We start from the raw sequence: 21,084 nt of genomic DNA, 5'->3' as shown, positions 1-21,084 counted from the left end.
TGCATGACACATCACACGACGGTTTCCCTTCCCTATTTACCTTTGCTTTCCTTGGCTTGTATTGTTCCTCCCTTTTTAGATTTAAGAAAACTTCTTTTTTCAGAACTGATGATTCACTGTCGGAACAGTGCCTGCAACGTCATCATCACTACATTTTATTTCTCAAATGCACCAAAGAAATTCAAATCCATAATCCCTTGGGGGAAAAGCTGAGAGTCAGACAAATGTTCCAGTTCAGAGAGGACAAGGGTCCTGTGAAGGAGAGCAGAGTCACACAGAGAACAGAAATTTACATCTTGCCTATAGAACATGAAGGACAGCATTTCTTCCAGGTCCGAATTGCATAATTGTGTCATGTCCTTTTTTTTCTTTTCTTATTAGTTTCATCAACCAAATGGGTCCAGAGAATGACACCCAAATTTCAGAATTCCTTCTTCTGGGATTTTCAGAGAACCCAGAACTGCAGCCCCTCGTCTTTGGCCTCTTCCTGTCCATGTACCTGGTCACTGTGCTGGGGAACCTGCTCATCATCCTGGCCACCATCTCAGACTCCCACCTGCACACGCCCATGTACTTCTTCCTCTCCAACCTGTCCTTTGTGGACATCTGCTTCACCTCCACCACCATCCCCAAGATGCTGGTGAACATCCAGACACAGAGCAAGGCCATTACCTATGCAGGTTGCATCACTCAGATTAATTTTTTTACATTATTTGTAGTGTTGGACAACTTCCTCCTGGCTGTGATGGCCTATGACCGCTTTGTGGCCATCTGTCACCCCCTGAACTACACAGTTATCATGAATCCCCATCTCTGTGGCTTGCTGGTGCTGGCATCCTGGATCACGAGTGCCCTGAATTCCTTATTACAAAGCTTGATGGTGTTGCGGTTGTCCTTTTGTTCAAACTTGGAAATCCCACACTTCTTCTGTGAAATTATCCAGGTGGTCCACCTTGCCTGCTCTGACACCTTTCTCAATGACCTGGTGATGTACCTGGCAGCTGTGCTGCTGGCTGGCTGTGCCTTTGCTGGTATCCTTTACTCCTACTCCAAGATCGTGTCCTCCATCCGTGCAATCTCATCAGCTCAGGGCAAGTACAAAGCCTTCTCCACCTGTGCATCTCACCTCTCCGTGGTCTCCTTATTCTACGGCACAGGCCTTGGTGTGTATCTTAGCTCTACTGTCACACAAAACTCACACTCCAATGCAGCAGCCTCTATATATTAGAGTCATCTGCTGGGGATTTAGGAAAAACAAACAAACAAACAAACAAAAAACCAACTCTGAACTAAAACTAAAAACAGACCAATGCCAGGACCTCATGTTAAACCAATTAGATCAGAATCCCTGGGGGTAGAAAGATAGGCTTCAACATTTTTAAAGAGCTCCCTTGGTGATGCTAATAAGCAGCTAGGATTAAGTTCTGCAGGATATGAGGTGCACAGAGGTGAAAAAGTCAAGCATCTACCTCATGGGTGAAAGTAAAGAGGTAAGTTCTTAGAAGCAGCTCTGGAACAGGCAACATTTCATATTTGGTTGGCATGACTATTGTCAAAGTAGGATTTGGAGGACATAAGTTGCCTAGTTGATATTATAGTTAGTAATGAAGCGAGAAAGTTAGAGGGGAGTAACCCAAAGCTTCCCATTCCTTGTTAGTTGGCTGCTTTGGACATCCCTATATCCGCTCCTTTGGTTATCTGACAAGTAGTACTTGCCTTCTCTCTAGCACCTAGCAAGGACAGCAGTTACTTAAAACTTATCAAAATTTAGGTTTATTTGCATTGATTTGAATCTTTAGGATAGGAAGAAGAATGAACATTTTTTTTGATAAATACAACTACCACTATGGTACAAAGAGAGCAAAGCTCCCACTCAATATAATCTCTGCCTTTTAGAGCTGGAAGGAACTTTTAGACTGTATTTCCACTAGACTTGTAGAAGAATTAAGAGTAGTGAGGCCATAATTAACTAGACCAACTACTTTAAAATCCTGTGGGGCAAATTTATTGTATCTTATTGTTCCTGACAAGACTTGGAAAAGTAGGAAAGATATTCTGCATCAGTTTGTAGTTGATTAAAAATCTTTTATATTAGGGCAAAGATTGAAAACATGTTTGGCCACTAGCAATCAAGCCATAGGCTTTATTTTGTACATTTTCTTAATTGTACAATGAACTAACCTCATGAAAAAAAATTGTTCTTTTGATAGGGTATAAATAAATACATTGTGTCTAACTGAAATATAATTTTCTTTAAGATAATTTGAAGAAAATATTGAGAAAAGTTCCTCGTTGCACATGTTATAAAATGTTTTTTCTTACCCTTTCTTATGGTAAATTCTATACATTTTCACTTATTTGTTTTTTCTTACCCTTTCTTATGGTAAACTATATATATTTTCACTTATTTGTTTACAGTGTTCTCCTTTGACCAGTTATTGTTTAGTCTTACATTTAAATTTCTAATTGCTTAAAGAATGTGTTTTATGGGGAGAAAACTCTTCGAAGTCAGTTATGCCATTCCTCACACAAATGTGCTGAAATCTATAAAAAGACTATGTCATCCCTTTGTTTACTCGGAGAGGGCACTGAGCACTTCTCACAGACTTTCTAGTAAACAAAAGGTGACTATTCTTTTTTTAAAAAAATAACATAAAACAAATATAACTCTTCCTTCTGTCTATATTTTGTAATTAGTTTACTTTATGATAAAGTTCTAATGAAATGTAAATTGTTTCAGCAAAATTCCACTTTTCAGGGGCTGGGTTGTGGCTTACTGGTAGAGCACTTGCTTAGCATGTGTGAGGCACTGGGTTTGATTCTTAGCGCCACATATAAATAAATAAATGAAAGGTCTATTGACAACTAAAATAATATTTTTTTAAAAAATTCTGCTTTTCATTTCATGCCTTTGTGTAAACCTGTTAAAAATGAGCATTTCACTAATATCTAATATGCAGTGTAAAATTTAATGTTGTTTGACATTAAATAAATGTAAATTTTCTCAAGTAAAAAAATAATTTAATACATGATAAATGTGACATTTCAAACTTGTGCAAAGAAAGCATTACTCATTGAATAATTTTAGAACAATTAACTAGGCATTTGGAAAACAAAATAAAACCTCTACTTCATTTCTTGTCTCAAAATAAAGTCCAGATGATTCAAAGATTTAAAGGAAAAACAAATAAAAATAATAATGAACCCATACATTTATAGTCATCCGATCCTTGACAAAGGTGACAAAAATGTACACTGGAGAAAAAAATAGCTTTTTTTTATATATACCAGGAATTGAACTCAGGAGCACTCAACCCACTGAGCCACATTCCCAGCCCTATTCTGTATTTTATTTAGAGACAGGGTCTCACTGAGTTGCTTAGCACCTCACTTTTTGCTGAGGCTGGCTTGGAACTTTCGATCCTCCTGCCTCAGCCTCTGAAGCCACTGGGATTACAGGTGTGCACCGAGGGCCCTGCTGAAAAGATAGCCTTTTTAACAAATGGTACTTGGAAGCTAGTTATTGCTATGTATAATGCAACTAGACTCTTACCTTTCAAACTGCACAAAAGTCAACTCAAAATAGATCAAAGACCTCAGAATTAGATCATAAACCATGCATCCCCTAGAAAAAAATGTAGGTTAATGCTCCAGCATACAGGCACAGGCTACAACTTTCTCAATAGGACCACTAAAACTCAGGAAATAATGCTGAGAGTTAATAAATGAAATGGCATCAAATTAAAAACCTGCCCGCCAAAACTAAGCAATTAGGAATGTGAAGAGAGAACCCACAGAATGGGAGAAAATCTTTGCTAGCTACTCTTATGACACAGGATTAATATCTAGAATATACAAAGAATTTGGAAACTATAAAAAATCCCAATTAATAAATGGGCAAATTCAACACACACACTTCTCAAAAGAAGAAATCCAAATGGCCAACAAATACATGAAAAATATTCAGCATCATTAACAGTTAGGGAAATGCAAATAAAAACTACACTGAGATGTCTTCTCACACCAGTCAGAAGGGGACTCATCAAGAATGCAAATAATAAATGCTGAGGAGGAAATGGAGAAAAATGAATATTTTTACACTACTGGTGGGATTCTAGATTATTACAACAACTATGGAGATCAGTATGGAAGTTTCTCAAAGTACTAGGCATAGAATCACCATATGACCTGCTATACCACTCCTCATTATTTGTCCTAAAATCAACATATTATAGTGCTACTCATGTTTATAGCAGCACAATTCACAATAGCCAAACCATGGAACCTAGGTGTACATCTACAGATTAACAGATAAAGAAAATGTTATACATACACAATGGAGTTTATTCACCCATAAAGAAAAATGACATTCTGTCATTTACAGAAAAATGAACAGAACTTTAGACCATTACGTTAAATGAAATATTCTAAATTCAGGTGAAGGGTTTTATGTTTTCTCTCATATGTGGAAGATAGTGAGGAAAAAGAAAAAGAAAGGTGGTGTGGTGGGGGGAAGGATCTAATGAAAATCAAAGGGAGATCAGTAGAGGAAAAGGACCAGGGGTGGGAAGGAAGTATTGGGCAGTGATATTGCTCAAATTCTATTGTCATATTTTGTGCATACAGGAATATGTAACAACAAATCTCATCATTATGTACAACTATAATGCACCAATTAAAAATGTGGGAAGAAAAAAAGTAATGAAAGTACTGGTAGAAGATATGAGTGACTGCTCTTTATAAACCCAGGGGCAGGGCTGGGGATATAGGTCAGTGGTAGAGTACTCGTCTTGCATGTGAGAGGCCCTGGGTCTGATGCCCAGCACCACAATCAAATAAAATAAACAGGAAGTTAACGAGATTGCAGCAAGTAAGTAAAAATTGAAATGCTCTTACCAGAGGGTAAGAGAACATGTTCTAGAAGAGCAGCCTGGGTTCAAATCCTGGTTCCACATACATATTAGCTTTATGACCTTGATAAAGTTACTTAATCCATCTAGGCCTCAGTTTTCCCATTTGTAAAACTATGATACCTACCTAATAGAGTGGACTAAGGAGAAGAATTATACTCAGAAATATTCTGGAATAATATAAACCAAAATAATATTAAAATGTAAATAGTTGTTATTTCAAGGTGATAGAATTGTGGGTGAATATTTTGATACTTTTAAAAAACTTATTTGTATTTTAAAAAGTGAATTAAAATGTTATTTCTCCCTGAGTATAGGCATAGGCATACAGTTGCAATTATGATCATAGACTCTGGAGCCCAACTTCTGAAGCTCTATTTCTAATTCTATTACCTGTGTGAGCTTAAGTACTTAGTCTTTATTTCAGTTTCTTCATCTGTAAAATGGAGATACTAATACTTCCATCATAGAATTAAATAGTTAATAATATAAGTGAAGTAATAAGAATAGTACCTGGCAGATAGTGTTGGATGAATGTTTTCAAATATTATTAAATATTTTCCTCTTTTATGTTCTTTCTCTTAAGATTCCTATTCTTTGGATGCCTATAATACAGTGGTCAACACACTAAGCTACAGTTACATGAGTGTAGCTCCTTATAGTTTAGTGCAGATGTTGGCAGACTATGGCTCATGGGTAGGCCACCCTCAAGCTAAGAATGGTGTTTACATTTTGAAAGCATTGTTTAAAAAGAAAGAAAGAAAGAATATGCAACATAGACCTTCAAATTTTAAAATATTTATTATGTGGCCCTTTGTATAAAAATTTTGCCCAACATTGGCTTAATACATTTCCCCTTTCAAATATATTTGCAATTTGAAATCACCACAGTATAGATAATAAGGAATAAATCTTTAAAGGAAGAAGGATGATTCTGGACAAGAAAGATTTTATTTCATTTTTTTGAATATTTGGGGAATTCCCAGCTCTCTAGTGAGATAATTTTTTCTACCAATGATTAAGAATCACTTCAGGGTGACTAACAGTGTGGTAGAATAAAACAGTTCCAAAGGTATTTAAACTTGAGACTGAATGGGATCTCAAAAGATTATTCTGTTTCTTCTGGACAATTCTGTCCTGATGATTTTGGCAATCCAACTTCCATGGGAAGCCAGGATCATATTGGTCCAGAATCAGCAAGTTTGCCAGGCTAAGTATCCAGTTCTTTGCCACAGACACTTGAGGTAGTGAGTGTGGGAGTAGGAAAGCTGACTCAGCAAGTCTTTCAGAGAAAGAAATTTGCAGGAAGTAAAATCATTAGAAACGTAAGGTTGTTAAAAAGCAACTGTTTTGAAAAGGAAGGCAGTTTTGAGCTATCTTTTTTTGTTTGTTTGAAAATAAATAGTGTTAACTACTTTAAAAAATCTCAGGGCAACTTTTACCTACTGTTTTAATCAACCTTGACCACCTTGTAGATTTTTCATTTGTTTTCATATGTATAAAAACAGCCACAGGCAAGAGAAGAGAGTAGGTCCTGCTTAGAGATAAGACATTCCTCTGAGGGCACTCAAGTGAGACTGTAGGAAGCTGACAGATGAAGTTGATGAGGAGGTAAGGGATACATTTTTTATTGAATCCAGGAGTCCCATCAGTGTGTAATATCAACAGCGTGGGCAGTGGAGGGTGACTTCCTTTCTGACCTTAATTGGGTCTGCTGAGATTCAAATATGAGTGGTCTAATGAGGATCTGTGAACCTCTGTGGCAGAGCAAGACAGGCAGGCACATTGGACACAACAGAACAGTCTTTAGTTGTAACATGGTAGGAGACAATTTAGACTACAGCACAGATTCTGCATGTGAACTTGACTTTTGGCCTAGCTCCTGAGTTCTAAATCCATTTTGGGGATGGTGAGCTCCAGAGTCTGTGCCTTTCCTCTGTGACCATTTTTTGTATTAAAAAGGTGGTGGTGGTGGTATTGCTGATACTGACCTTTTTTTTTTTTTTTTTCCCAAGAAAGATCATTTAAAAAACAAATACCAGGGCTGGGGCTGGGGCTCAGTGGCAGATCTCTTGCCTAGCATGCATGAGGCACTGGGTTCTATCCTCAGCACCACATAAAAATAAACAAATAAAATAAAGGCGTTCTATCCATCTACTGCTACAATAAAATAAAAAATAAATACCATATAAAAATACCATTGTTTCAGAAAAGAAAAATATTTGTAAGGGAGATGTAATATGATAATATAAATTTGAAATTAAAATTAGAAATGTTTTAGCCTTCATAAAACACTCAGAAAGATGAAGACTTTAGAACAGTCTATAGGAAAAACTCTTTTTCACCATGTTCCTATGAGTTTGTTTCATCCTGTTTTCCTCTTTGTTCCTTCATCTTTTACTCTTTGCCTTTGGTCTTTCCCCCAGCCCTCAAATGTTTCCATATTTCAATCACACTTTCTTTTTCTTAATTTCATTACTTTAGTAGAGACTTGAGTCAACTATTGGAAGGCAGATGGGAGAAGCAAGTAGAGGAACAAGACACTCAGTCTGAGAAGCTAAGGTCCAGAAGGGCAGGAACTTTGTTTTGTTTTCCACTATATATAAAGGCTTGTAAGCCTGGAAACAGGGCCTTAGAATGCAGGTGCTTGATAAATGTTCATCGAATAAATGAATAAAATACAGGCAAGGTATATACATTTCTTTTGTAATGCTCCATAAATAACAGAAAGGTATTAGTCACTGCTCTTACTAGAAGTAATGAGCACATTTCAAAAAATCATTGCAGAAATAGAAGAAAAATCCCAATTAATAACATACCATCTTAACCTAGCCATTACTCACTTTTATTGTTATTTAAATATTTTATAATATGTAATTATAGCATATCTGAACTCAGAAAAATTTGGATGGAATATGAAACTTATTTTCAGAAGAACCAATTTCCTTTATGCACAAGAGATCACAAAAACAAACTTATACCTGTTACTTGATCTGAAGAAATGTTTTATAAAATGTCAGTGCAAGAGGGCATGTGGTATAAAACACAGAAGACATGCCCCATCTCTCTGTGTGGTCCTGGGGATTGAATCTTAGGCCTCAAACATGCTAAACAAGCTCTTTGCCACTGAGCTACAGCCCCATCCCCAAAGCATACATTCTCTTGCTTTCTTCTAAAGGGTTTCAATGTTCCCATCTGTAAAATGAGAAGACTGTGGCTCCATAGTCTCAAAGGCCTTCTTTAAGTATGGAACTTAGTGATTCCTAAAATAGATTTTGTTTTACATTATGATTGTAAAGCAATTTATATACCTAAATTTATATATTTTTATGTAATGGTAAACGTTAATGCAGACATAGGAATCACTTCCACGCAGAAGTAGACTTTACAAATGCACACAGGAGTCATTTCTAATTTTTTCAGTAACAATTTTTTTTAAACCTGGAGAAAAGCAGTAAGTAGTTTCACTTACTAGATAAACTGATTGTTAGTGACTCCATTCGCAAAGATAAATCTTCATCCTAAAAACCAACAAAACAAAGTTAATTCAAAGTGACAACAAATATAAGAAATCTAACCGGAAGATAAAACAGAATTGGTTCATTGATAGAGAAACAGGCTGGCCGGTGAGTAGCTTCCGCCCTGTCACGCCCTCAAAACCGGCCCAGTCACGCCAATCCCGGCACTCACAACGGTCTCTTACCGCCCTCTGCAGGGCTCTTCAAGTCGGGCTACTGAGGACTAAAGCAAGGCCGTAGGGGCGCAGGGACGATGAGGTCACATATGCGCGCGGCCCAAAGCAGGAAGTTAGTCTTCTCCACTTCCTCTCCTCGGTCCAGTTCAGGATTCCTGACGCGGAAGTAGAAGGCATCTATGTTAATCCTTGCTACTGTGTACAGTTCAGGTGAGTTGGGAGCTGACCGGTTTTTGTTTTTGTTTGAAAGCGTGCCTGGGTGTATTTGGTTTAAGCTCAACTCCTTGCCGAGCTTCCCCTGGGGGAATAAGGGGGATGAGAAGAGCCTCTGATGTGTCATTGCTGTGGTTTTTGAGTTAAGAAAGATGAAGCAGGGTTCAAACTCTCTACGCAAACTAAGGGGACTCGGTGCCCTTTTAGATTTTGTAATTTTAGAAGTAATACTTTTTAGGGTGTTGTACATGGGGTTAAGACAATGTGTATGAAGCATTTAGCTCTGGTTTTACAAAATATATTCGAGATTTCACTACCCTTCCCCATCACGTTAGTCGCATACTAGCGGTTTTCTTCTCAGTATGACTGAGAAATATTCAGTGTACATGAGGTAATGCATCTTACAGAAGTATCATGCGTTGTTCTTTATTATGAATTCTTGGCAGTGTTTTGCCGTTTCTTTTTTTTGGGGGGGGGGTGTGCCATGTATAGCAACAGTGATTTCTGCTTTTCTGGAGGGATGAAAGTCCAATTAAGATCAGTAAGGGGAGAAATGCATTGTTCCAAAGAACTCCATATTTACTTATCTTGCTGTGTCAAAAGAAGATCAGCTGGAATGTGTTGCCTTAGGGCCTGTGATTAGCCATTTTCATTAGAAGCCCCTTAATAGGCCAATTGTAGAGAAGAAGGGAACATAAATCCTCTTCTTTTTTAAAAAATATTTTTTTTAGTTGTAGTTGGACACAGTGCCTTTATTTTATTTATTTAATTTATTTTTATGTGGTGCTGAGGATTGAACCCAGTGCTCTGCCACTGAGCCACAAGCCCAGTCCCACTCCTCTTCTTTTATTTCTTGGACCTCACAAGTTACAAGTACAGAGATTTTCAGTATGTTAAGTTTGGACATTAGCCCTTAATATATGGTTTTGAGAAATTGAATCAGTTTGAGAGAGAAATTGAAGACAATTATGAAATATTTATTATTTTTGTAATTTGTTGATTGAGGAAGTTAATAACAGGCTGTGTGAGTCACTATGACAAAGTACATGAGAAAAACAACTTAAAGGAGGAAAGATTTGTTTTGTTCATTGTTTCAGAGGTAAACCATGATCACTTGGCTCCATCACTGTGGGCTTGGAGTGAGGCAGAACATCATGACTGGGAGCACCTAGTGGAGAATAATTGCTCCTTAGAGCAGAGGAGGGTCTTGGAACAAAAATATGTCCTTCAAAAATACCCTTCCCCACACTGACTTATGTCTTCCAGCTAGGTCCTACCTCCTGAAGTTTCCACTATCTTCCAGAAACTGCCACCAGCTGGAGACCAACCCTTTAACACATGGGCCTTTGCTGGGGGTTCCAGATCCAAATTGTAACAGGCTGTTTATTCACCTTGCTAGATATTATATGAGTACTTGACTGGAGAAGAGCTGCTAATGTAAAAATTATTGGTATTTTTGAAGTCTGATATTTTTTGTGTTATAAATTGAAAAATAAAGGTAACACAGTTTCCATTGCATAATTCACCCCTAGACCAGTTTAATTTGTTTACATTTTTTGTCTGATTGCAAAATAACACATACTCATTAAATAAATCATAATATTTCTGAAATGATAGAGCCCCCATTAATCTTTCAGAAATGTAATTTCACTTTTTCCTTTTGCTGTATGTATTACCGTTTCTTTCCTTTAAAAGTATAATCCATTCTTATGCAGTTTACCACTGAGAATATCTTGGATATTTTTAATTGCATTAGGTATGCTACGATTTTTTTTAGCACCTGTATGGTAACATAGCATACCACAATTTGTTAAATAATTTTACTATTGGTGGGCATTTGGGGTTCTTTTTGCTATAGCAAATGTTAGGATGGGCATACTTTTTTATAACAATATTGTTATATTTTTGTCCTTTTTTTCCCTTTGTTTAATTCTAAAGAAGTGGAAATGTTGAGTTAAAAGATGAACATTTAAAATTGTGATAGATGGGGCTAAATTATCCTCCAATAATAGTATTTGAGACTTTCCTGTTTTCTCATATGTTCACTAATGGTCAGTACTGTTAATTACTATTGATTTTCGGTTTAGCAGAGAACTGCTCATTCAATTTTTGAGGTCACTATTTCATATTAGTGTTGTAATCCAGTTCATATTTCAGTTCTGTAATAATAAATTATTATCAAGTGATTCATTTCAACAATAAATATTTTAAGTTAAAGATTTGAGGGAAAACTATTTATGATGGGTAGATATCAGGAATATGAACCTTTCTGAAAGAAAGGACAGCTTAAGCAAAGATAGGGGGACTAGAATGGGTTCTGAGATCTGAGAGGTGATGATGCTAGGCAGTGAGTTTGATTGAAGATAATAGAAGAGATAGCTGGAAAAGTAGTTTGAACTAAGTGGTGGGGGCTTCGAAGGTGGAGTCTATTTTTTTCTGAGAGGGAACTGAAAAGGTCTTTAATCACAGAATGAGGGACATAATCAGATCTTTCTTTTACAAATATCAGTATTGTGGCAATTTTGAGTGACTGGTGTAAGAAGCAAGTTAGTTAGCTGGTATGGCTTGTGGAAGAGAATATGAAGACTTAAGAGCATGAGAACAGAAAAAAGTAGAGAGATTGGAGTTCAGAGATGAAGCTGAATCTACATGATTTGATGACGGTTGAGGAAGAGGAAGAAAGCAAAGTTCACTTAGATTTTTATCATGGGTGACTCTCTTAAGTTTCACTGAGAGATGAAATTACTTGTGAAAGATTTGTTACTTTTTAAAGACTCAGCATTTATTTTCTCTTATTTTTGAATTGCTGTTAGAATTTCTGCTGAATGTTCTGTGCCTTGTTCAGCTCTGTTTATGTTAGTAGTACTTCAACTTGTACATACTATCAATAAAAAAGTTCACAAATAGTAATTTATACCTGTCTTACAGTACCATTATGTTGTATACATTATACAGCCTGTAGAAGTGTACATTTTCAAAGGCTAAGACACGAATACATTAGAGTTTTAGTATTTTTCCCCCTACATTCCATTGGATTATCTTGCACCCTCTGAGGAAATGTTGGTCTGATATCTAGCTGACAGTGTTCTGTCCCATTCTCCAGTAGAGGTCACCTTTGAGCATGGAAGAGAGAACAGGCTGTTGAGCTGTGAAAGGTAGTCTTTATTCCTGAGTTAGAAGAAGGATTTTATTTCTGAATTTCTAAATTAATGCATTTTTGGAAGAAATGTTGTTATAGAATAGTATGTGGAGTTATGGAGAACTGAAGAATAGTAAGCTCAGTTGAGTTTAGATTTGTTTTTATTGTTTGATGTTTGCTTTGAGAATGCTTTGCCTTTTGAGTTTGAATGTTACTCGAGTCTATAGTTTTAGACTTTTCCTAGTTCTTTTGAGAATCTGTAGACTATGTGAGCCACAGGAATGTTTCTAGCATGTAGGCACAATCTAAGTTTTTGTTCAAATTGGAGTAATTGAAAAACACATACAAAGAGGTTTTCATTGAAATTGATCCTAAAAGCAGTATGTTAAGCAAGAATTTTAGTGGTGGGTTGGAATTATCTATCTTTATTTTCTATTTTATGCATAATTGAGAGAAGGGGCAAAGGGACATGCCTCCTCTAAGTAAGATACCGATGTAAGGAATTAGAAATCAAGAACTAAATTTGTTGCAGCCATATATTCTATTTAAAAAAAAATACTGCTTAAGCCTATATAACAGCTTGTCTCATGGAAGAGAGAACACTGGAGTAGGTTACACTTTCTTGCTATAGCAAGCTCAAATTGTATCAGACAGTTTCAGTAATCTGTCATAGAGTGTTGCTTGCAAGCAGTCATATATTCTAAAAAAGAGAAAGTAGTTTTTTAAAAAAAAATCTATGTGTTGTATGATTCAGAACTTAAGTAGTTTAGGAACAAATCTATGTGTTGTATGATTCAGAACTTAAGTAGTTTATAGGAACAAATCCTCTGATAGATTAAGAAATAGAAGAACGATTTTCTCTTGCTTTCCTAATAAAATATTTCCTGTGAATGAAGGTGCTCATTTAATAGGGACCTATGATTATAATCATATATAAGTTCGTAGTTATTAAGGTTTTATGGGGCTCGGGATGTGGCTCAAGTGGTAGCATACTTCCCTGGCATGTGTGAGGCACTGAGTTCTATCCTCCGCACTACATAAAAAATAAAATAAAATAAAATAAAAATACTGTGTCCACCTAAAACTAAAAAAAATAAACAATAAATATTAAAAAAAGGTTTTAATCCCATGATAGAAGCTGAAAGTGTTGTCAAACAGGTGTAGACAGTCCTGGGTTAGTCTTGTGTAATATGGTGATGGGGTAGAGGAAAATGGTAAAAATTACATTTGAATGTTTATATAAAGCTGGGCACATTGGCTTATGCCTATAGTCCCAGCTATTTGGGAAGCTGAGGCAGGAGGATCACTTGAACTTGGGAATTTGAGCAATATAGAGAGGTCTCATTGTGGAGTGTTTGGATTAATTATCACAACTAGATTTTGTGTGTATTTATGTGAATGTGTGCTAGAGATTGAAAACCCAGGGCCTCATACATGCTAAGCAGGTACTGTATAACTGAAGTACACACCCAGTTCCCTAACTGCATATTTTTGAACATAAAAATTGTTTTAAATTTTTGCATTACAACCAAGGGGACAATCAGGTAAAGTGAATGAGATGGATATTAGAATCAGGAGCTGTTGACCAGAGGTCTTTATATGGTAAGAATTAAAGCTATAAAGCCTGCATGGATTTCAAGGATAGCATAAATCCAGTAAAATATATTTAGCTAGAAATCAGATAATCTGAGGTATCGGCTTTCAGGGCTGGATTTAGAAGTTGAAAACAGGAGACCAGAGGCAAAGAAGCCTGGTATCTAAGGGCAGGGAAAGATCAAATACTTGGGAAGTTGGAAGACAAGGCAGAAATGAAAATGTCATTTATTAGGAATAAACCAAAGGTTTAGAAACCAGGAGGACAAAGTAGAGATGGAGAAGGACTCCTGGTTTTGGGTAGAGAAGGCAAATAAGATCAAATAGAGAAAGAAAAAAAAAACAAGAATAATTCTAGGGCAGTGATGGTGCCATCACATTCTTCTTTATGTTAAAAATGATAGCAGCCCTGGGTTCACAGATAACTAACAGAAGCAGTGAGCTAGGGAGTGAAGAGTGCTGAATTATTACCATTAGCACCAGGAGAGCTAAAAGTATAGGTATTTTCTTATAAAAAGGACCGTGATGCTTGTAGGATGATAATATGGTCATTTAGTTACTTAATGCAGATATTTGTGTAATATTATATGTGTTATTTTATGCAGCTTTCCAAAAGATTTGGGATACCTGACCATTATGGCATCAAGAAACCTCTGGTATATGAGAAGTAACCTTTTCTTTGGTTCAAGATGTTGGATGATTCGCTATTCAGCTGAAATCCTCAAATAAGTTTCATTTAGGCTTTTTGGTGTGACATGTAATAATGGAGACAAAGAGCCTTTGGAGAATGAGGACCTATTGAACAACTTACTTACTATGGGGGTTGATATTGACATGGCAAAGAAACGACAGCCTGGAGTTTTTAATAGAATGGTTACTAATGAGCAGGACCTAAAGATGTTCCTTTTGTCCAAAGGAGCTAGCAAAGAAGTGATTGCTAGCATCATATCAAGATATCCACGAGCTATAACACGCACTTCTGAAAGTCTTTCAAAACGTTGGGATCTGTGGAGAAAGATTATGACATCAGACCTTGAAATTGTAAATATTTTGGAACGTTCTCCTGAATCCTTTTTTCGGTCCAATAATAATATAAATTTAGAAAATAATATAAAGTTCCTCTACTCAGTTGGATTGTCCCAGAAATGCCTATGTCGATTATTAGCCAATGCCCCTCGCACCTTTTCTAATAGTCTTGATTTGAATAAACAGATGATTGAAGTTTTGCAGGAAGTCTGTTTGTTCTTAGGTCACAATGATCCCACAGATTTTGTCAGGAAGATAATTTCTAAAAATCCTTTCATCTTAATTCAGAGCACCAAACGGGTGAAAGCTAACATTGAATTTTTACAGTCAACTTTCAACTTGAACAAGGAAGAACTGCTGCAACTGCTATGTGGTCCAGGAGCTGGAATTCTAGACCTTTCTACAGAATGTGCCAAAAGAAATTATACAAATATCAAAGAGAAGCTGTTTTCTCTCGGATGTACTGAAGAAGAGGTACAGAAATTTGTCTTAAGCTATCCAGATATGATGTTCTTGGCAGATAAAAAGTTTAATGATAAAATAGACTGCCTCATAGAAGAAAAAATTAGTATTTTACAAATAATTGAAAGTCCTCGGGTTCTGGATTCAAGCATAAGTACTTTAAAAAGTCGAATCAAAGAATTGGTACATGCTGGCTATAACTTGAGTGTCTCTAACATTGCTCTTCTATCTTGGAGTCAAAAAAGATTTGAAGCTAAGCTGGAAAAAATTAAACGGCTAGAACAGTGCCTGGGGAGTTAAAAAAAAAAAAAGTCTTGGGGCTGGGGTCGTGGCTCAGTGGTAGAGTACTTGCCTAGCATGTGTGAATCACTGTGTTCGATCCTCATACCACATAAAATAAATAAATAAAATAAAGGTATTGTGTCCATCTACAACTGAAAAAATATTTGTTAAAAAATTCTTATAATGTATTTATATAATTTAATTTTGAATTTGGGCCTTTCAGAAAGGACAGTTTTGATTTCTTCACCACAAACATGTAATAATCCTTTGGGTATTTTATTTTAAAAGTTCATAAGAACTCAATATTGGCATGCTTAAGTGTAGTCTTCCTAACTACTACTGTATTTTGAATTAATGGCTGCTATATAGTAGTGGTAGTTCCTGAATGCCATGTAAAACAAATGCAGAAAATAAGCTTTTGTGGTTTCTGTTTGGACTGAAAAATCAACAGATTTGGGCTGGAGATATAGCTCAGTGGTAGAGTGCTTGCCTAGAATTCATAAGGTCATGTCCAACACTGATCCCCAGCATAGAAAAAAAAATTGACATTCATTCAAATAGTTCTCTTCCCTCATGGTTTTGAATGGCAAGCTATTTCTTCTGTTATTCCAGTGCAATCAGTTATGGTCCATCAGTAAAAGTCTGACAGAATAGAAAGGAGGGATTTTCTCGGTTCCAAATTCCATATTTTCTGTTCAAACCATTAATGTGTCTCCCAACCTAGGATTTACCATGAGTTTGCCCTGACAAGGGCAACTGTGGTAGATAGAAGAATAATGGCCACCTAAAGGTCCCCAGAAACCATGAGTATGTTATAGTGCAATGGGTTTTATAGATGTGATTAAGTTAAAATATGATTAAGTTAAGGGTCTTGAGATGGGGAGGTTATCTTGATTAATTGGGATGGGCTCAGTGGAATCACAGGATCCCAAAAAGTGGAAAAGAGAGGCAAATAGGAGGTCAAAGTGGTGGAATGTAGAAACACTTGACCACTTTTGCTGGCTTTGAAGGAGGAAGAAGCCATGAGGCAAGGAATGCAGGTGGCCTATAAAAAATGGAAAAGGCAAGGAAACCGGTTCTGCCCTGGGGCCCCTAGAAAGAAGTGCAGGGCTGCTGGCACCTTGATATTAGCCCAGGGAGAGTAGTATCAAACTTCTGATGTGCAGAACCATCAGAATAAATTTGTGTTGTTTTAAACCAGTGAATTTTTGATAACTTGTTACAGCAGCAAATAGGTTAATAACTGATTAGTTGTATTTAAAGGAGGATGTCACAAAATGTGGTCTTTTATTATTTCTTTATTTCTTCCTCTTATAAGTAAATTATATTAAAATTTACTTTTCTGGAATTTCTAATGTTAGTGTTTATGACATCTAAATGTGTTGATAAAAAGCTAAGTGTAAATATCTAAATAAAGGAATATTTTTGCCTACTGAATGTAGTTTAAAGAAATGGTGGTCATGTATATTTATATTTTGTTGGCATTTCATTTAATATAAATAAACAGGAATTTCTGGAGGCATTGACTTAAAAATTACAAATTAGATCATGACTATATTTTGAACATATTAATAATCTAGCTCTAATAGCAACTGAGGAGGAACAAGTTTTATTTTTTAAATTTTTTTTAATATGTATTTTCCATTTCTCGGCGGACACAACATCGTTGTTTGTATGTGGTGCTGAGGATCAAACCCTGGCCGCACGCATGCCAGGCGAGCGAGCTACCGCTTGAGCCACATCCCCAGCCCCAGGAACAAGTTTTATGACTTTAATTACTTTAGATTATTTTCCGAAGTAATTTGGTTTCTAAATATGGGTTTTGAATTGAGTCACATAACTTCATGGTATTTGCTATCATTAATGCCTCAAAACAACAACAAGAAACCACCCCACTAATTTGTACCATTGGTAGAAACAAAGTGCCTGCTTTGCCAAAGCCATTTATATGTATTGTAATGATCTCCAGTAAGGTCTTTGGTAGCAAGTTTGGCATAATTTAGAAACCATGATCTTTGTAGAGACATTTCTTCAGAGTGATATGTCTTTAACTTTGTGTAAATAATTCACTAAACTTGTTTTCTTATAAAATTAAAAACCTTTCAGAGTTGGTAAAAATCAAATTATATAAGGTCTGTAAGATTTCTTGTATATAAAAGCTGTTCAGTGAAGGATAAGAAAAATAAGTTACAGTAGTATTTTTTAAAAAACAGCTTTATTGATATTTAATTCATATACCATGTAATTTATTAATTTATATAATTCAAGGTTTTAAAAATATCTATTCATTTAAGTTATACAATTTAAGATAGCGTATACGATCATCACTACAGTATAATTTTTAGAATTTGTGTCCTCTAAAAGAAACTGGTACCCATGGGCAGCCAATCTTGTTTTCTCCCTTCCAGCCTCATAGCACTAAGCAAAACCTAAATCTTGCTGTCTTTATAAGTTTGCTTTTCTGGACATTATATATAAATGGAATCATACATACATAATTTGTGATCACTTTCACTTAATCTTTTTAAGTTTCATTCATGTAGCTCATGTCAGCATTCCTTTTTATTGCCAAATAGTGTTCTATTATATGGATACAATAGTATTGCTGGGAATTAAATTTATTGTTATAGCTTGAAACACAAAGTATTAAATCGTTGTCTTTGGAGTTGTATGGAAGAATTTCCCAAGGTATCTCTCTTGGGAATCTTAACAAATTTATATGGAACTTGAGGGAGATGGGCAGAGAAGGTAAAAGTTTTTTGGCATAAGCAGGTCATGGGGATTTCACTTGGGTTGAGATAAATTGTATAGAAACAATAGTTGCAAGTGCCCAAGGAGAATGTAGGATGAACAGAAATATAATACAACACTTGATCATTTTAAAAGTAACATTTTTTTTGGTCAGAAGTGAAAGGAAAATCCATGCTAATAGGAAAATAAATCACAAAAAAGAAGGAAAAAACCTCCAGAGATAATATTTTGGTGGCTCTTCCTATTGTTTTTCTTTGCAGAACTTATCTGTACTTAGATGTAATATGAGTAGGTATGTAGTGTATATATTTAAGTTGATATTGGATTATTATAATTTTTCTTGTCCTAATAAATCCTAAACATATTACATAATTTTCAGTATTAAAGGATCAAGTAAGTATTCACCTGTTAACGTGGTTTTTAATGGTTGTATAATGAAATTCTGTTGCTGGATAAACCGTAGTTTCTCAATCTCTCACCATTGTGCAGAGCAAATGAATTTTAGTAATATTTTAAACATCTCATCTGGATTATTTTAACATTCCATAGGTTATACTGTCATTTTTAATCCATTGGCATTCTTTATAAATTAGAAGTTTATTCTAGAAAATATAAAGGTTGAATATTGCATTATTGTATTGTTCTCTAAATGTCAGTTTCACAAAACCATTTTTTAAAAATTTTGTTATATATGACAACACAATGCATTACAATTCATATTACACATATAAAGTACAATTTTTTCATATCTGATTGTTCACACAGTTGTTGTAAAGGCTTATTTAAAAGCTTTTGACTTGTATCTTTTTGGTAAAAAATCAGCATAAAGGTTTCTCTTAAAGCATTTTGATAAATGTAACTGCATGGGTGAATCTCAAATTATGCAGGAGCCAGAGTATGAAATGTGAAAGGAGGCAGAGTACAATCTATATAATTACATTTATATGAAATGTAAATTTCATAGAAAATTCTCACCCATCTGTAATGACAGAAAGCAGATCATTGTTAGGGGATCAGGGTGTTTGGATGGGAGAGGATACTTTGGAGGGACTACATAGAAGTACAAGGACACTTTTGGGAGCGATGTATATATTCATTGTTTTGATTGTGGTGATGGTTTTGTGATTGTATACATATGTCAAAACATCAAATTAGATGGTTTTAAAAATTTTATTATTTTGTGGTCCTGGGGATTGAACCCAGGGCCTTATGCAGGTGAGGCAAGCACTCTACCAACTGAGCTATATCCCCAGCCCTCAAATTATATGTTTTAAATATGTTTGCTTTAGTATACTTCATTTATACCTCAGTGAAGTTGAACAATTCATTTGCTTAATACTGATTTAAAGTTCTATCATTATGCTGGGTATGGTAGCACGTGCCTGAAATCCTAGTGACTAGTGAGGCTGGGGAAGGAGGATCACAAGTTTGAGGTTAGCCTTGGCAACTTATCAAGAAACTGTTTCAAAATAAAAATAAACTAAAAATAAGGTAAGGATGTAACTTAGTGGTAGATTGTCTTTGGGTTCAATCCTCAGTACCATACAAAAATTATTTTAAAAGTTCCATCATTATCTGATAATAAATTAAATGTCTCTGTGTGCATGTTTCTGTATCTTCTTCAACTATCTTAATCAAATGTATTTGAATTTATATTTCTATGTCATATCAAGAATTAAACAGTATCAGTAAAGGTATTGGGAGACTGTGGAAGCCATCTTGAAAAAAAATATTGATTGATTTATACTTGTTTACCAGGATAAACTCCCCCCAAAGCAGCTATGAGTCCAGAAGCTTTTCCTTACCTTGGCCTTATCCTGAATGACCTATACTCAAGTTAAGCTGTGGCCTGAATTAGGTGCAGGGCTCCTTTTCATTCTAGGGGACTTCCTGGACCTTGATTAGGACCAATGGGATGGAATTTACATGGAAAGCAGGTGCACCTTTTTTTGCTCTCACTATTCCTGGATTTCAGATAAAGTTAGACTTTGATCTTTCTGTCCCATGAAAGCAAGAGCTCGCTCGCTCTCTCTCTCTCTCAATGTGGATGATTGACCTTTTATTTGAAAAAGAATTTTTCCAAAATACATTTTGATATTAGTTTTCATTGCAAAATAATACATGCTTGCCACCACATATTCAAATAATACAGAAATGAATAAATTAAAAAGTGAAAGCTGGTCCCTGCCATTCTTCAACCTTTTAAAACTTAACAAAATTCAATATATATATTCATTATAGAAAGTTTGGAAGACACATAAGTAAAATGAAGAAAACTGATCCCCCAGTGACACCTCACAAAGACAGCTACTATCATTAACATTTTGATATATTTTTAGTGCTTATGGATATAAGAAAATTTTTGTCATAATTGTCTTAGAGACTCACATACACACACACAAATAGCATAGACCATTTAAGGAAAAATTGGAAAATAAAGATATACTAACAAAAACATTTCACCACCCAATGATAATCACTTAATATTCTGGTGTGTGTCCTTACAGATATCTTTTTATTTACACATAGATATGCATATATGTGAACATAGAATCATTCTAGAATACTATTTTATAATTTTCTTTTCAGTTTATAATACTTTGTGACATCTTTCGATTTTTCCCCTTTTTAATTGATTTTTTAAAAATAAATGACAGCAGAATGAATTAACAATTCTTACTATACATATACAGCACAATTTTCATATCTCTGGTTGTATATAAAGTATGTTGACACCAATTTGTGTCTTCATACATGTACTTTGGATAATGATGTGTATCACATTCCACCATTCTTGCTAATCCCCTGCCTCCTCCCTTTTCCCTCCCACACCTTGATTAAAATTGAACAATTGTTTTTGTTGGAGTTCAGATGTTTCTCAGCTTCCCTTCTCAGCAGTTAGGTGGTGTTGTTGGAGTTGATGCTAGCTCCACCCTCAGGGTAGTTGTGTTTGCTAGGGTGAGAGGGTTAGTCCTGGAGGCAGAACTCCTGAAGGTGGGGTTTAAGCTTTGGAA

The 21,084-nt window shown here is 35.5% G+C and overlaps 2 protein-coding genes and 1 non-coding gene across 3 annotated transcripts; 2 read left to right on the top strand and 1 right to left on the bottom strand.

The window, feature by feature from the left end:
- Nucleotides 1-568: 568 nt before the first annotated feature.
- On the top strand, nucleotides 569-1,228 carry LOC144253859 (olfactory receptor 7A10-like). Its single transcript, XM_077796519.1, has one exon. The coding sequence runs from the start codon at nucleotides 569-571 to the stop codon at nucleotides 1,226-1,228; it is 660 nt and encodes a 219-aa protein (XP_077652645.1).
- A 7,520-nt stretch (nucleotides 1,229-8,748) lies between these two features.
- On the top strand, nucleotides 8,749-15,337 carry LOC144253858 (transcription termination factor 1, mitochondrial-like). Its single transcript, XM_077796518.1, has 2 exons — nucleotides 8,749-8,814; nucleotides 14,155-15,337. Exon 2 carries the CDS (start codon nucleotides 14,366-14,368, stop codon nucleotides 15,335-15,337), a length of 972 nt encoding a protein of 323 aa, XP_077652644.1. The 5' UTR covers nucleotides 8,749-8,814; nucleotides 14,155-14,365.
- LOC144254034 (small nucleolar RNA SNORA28) lies at nucleotides 12,514-12,639 on the bottom strand. Its single transcript, XR_013343408.1, has one exon. It is a non-coding gene; the product is annotated as a small nucleolar RNA SNORA28 (small nucleolar RNA).
- Nucleotides 15,338-21,084: the final 5,747 nt, after the last annotated feature.

The sequence above is a fragment of the Urocitellus parryii genome, chromosome 3 (assembly GCF_045843805.1).
Source record: "Urocitellus parryii isolate mUroPar1 chromosome 3, mUroPar1.hap1, whole genome shotgun sequence".
Taxonomy (NCBI): Eukaryota; Metazoa; Chordata; class Mammalia; order Rodentia; family Sciuridae; genus Urocitellus; species Urocitellus parryii.
This window is presented reverse-complemented; position numbering and strand designations above follow the sequence as displayed.

Coding starts and splice junctions, on each gene's coding strand:
- LOC144253858 (XM_077796518.1), top strand. CDS start 14,366: ATGGGGGTTGATATTGACATGGCAAAGAAACGACAGCCTGGAGTTTTT.
- LOC144253859 (XM_077796519.1), top strand. CDS start 569: ATGTACTTCTTCCTCTCCAACCTGTCCTTTGTGGACATCTGCTTCACC.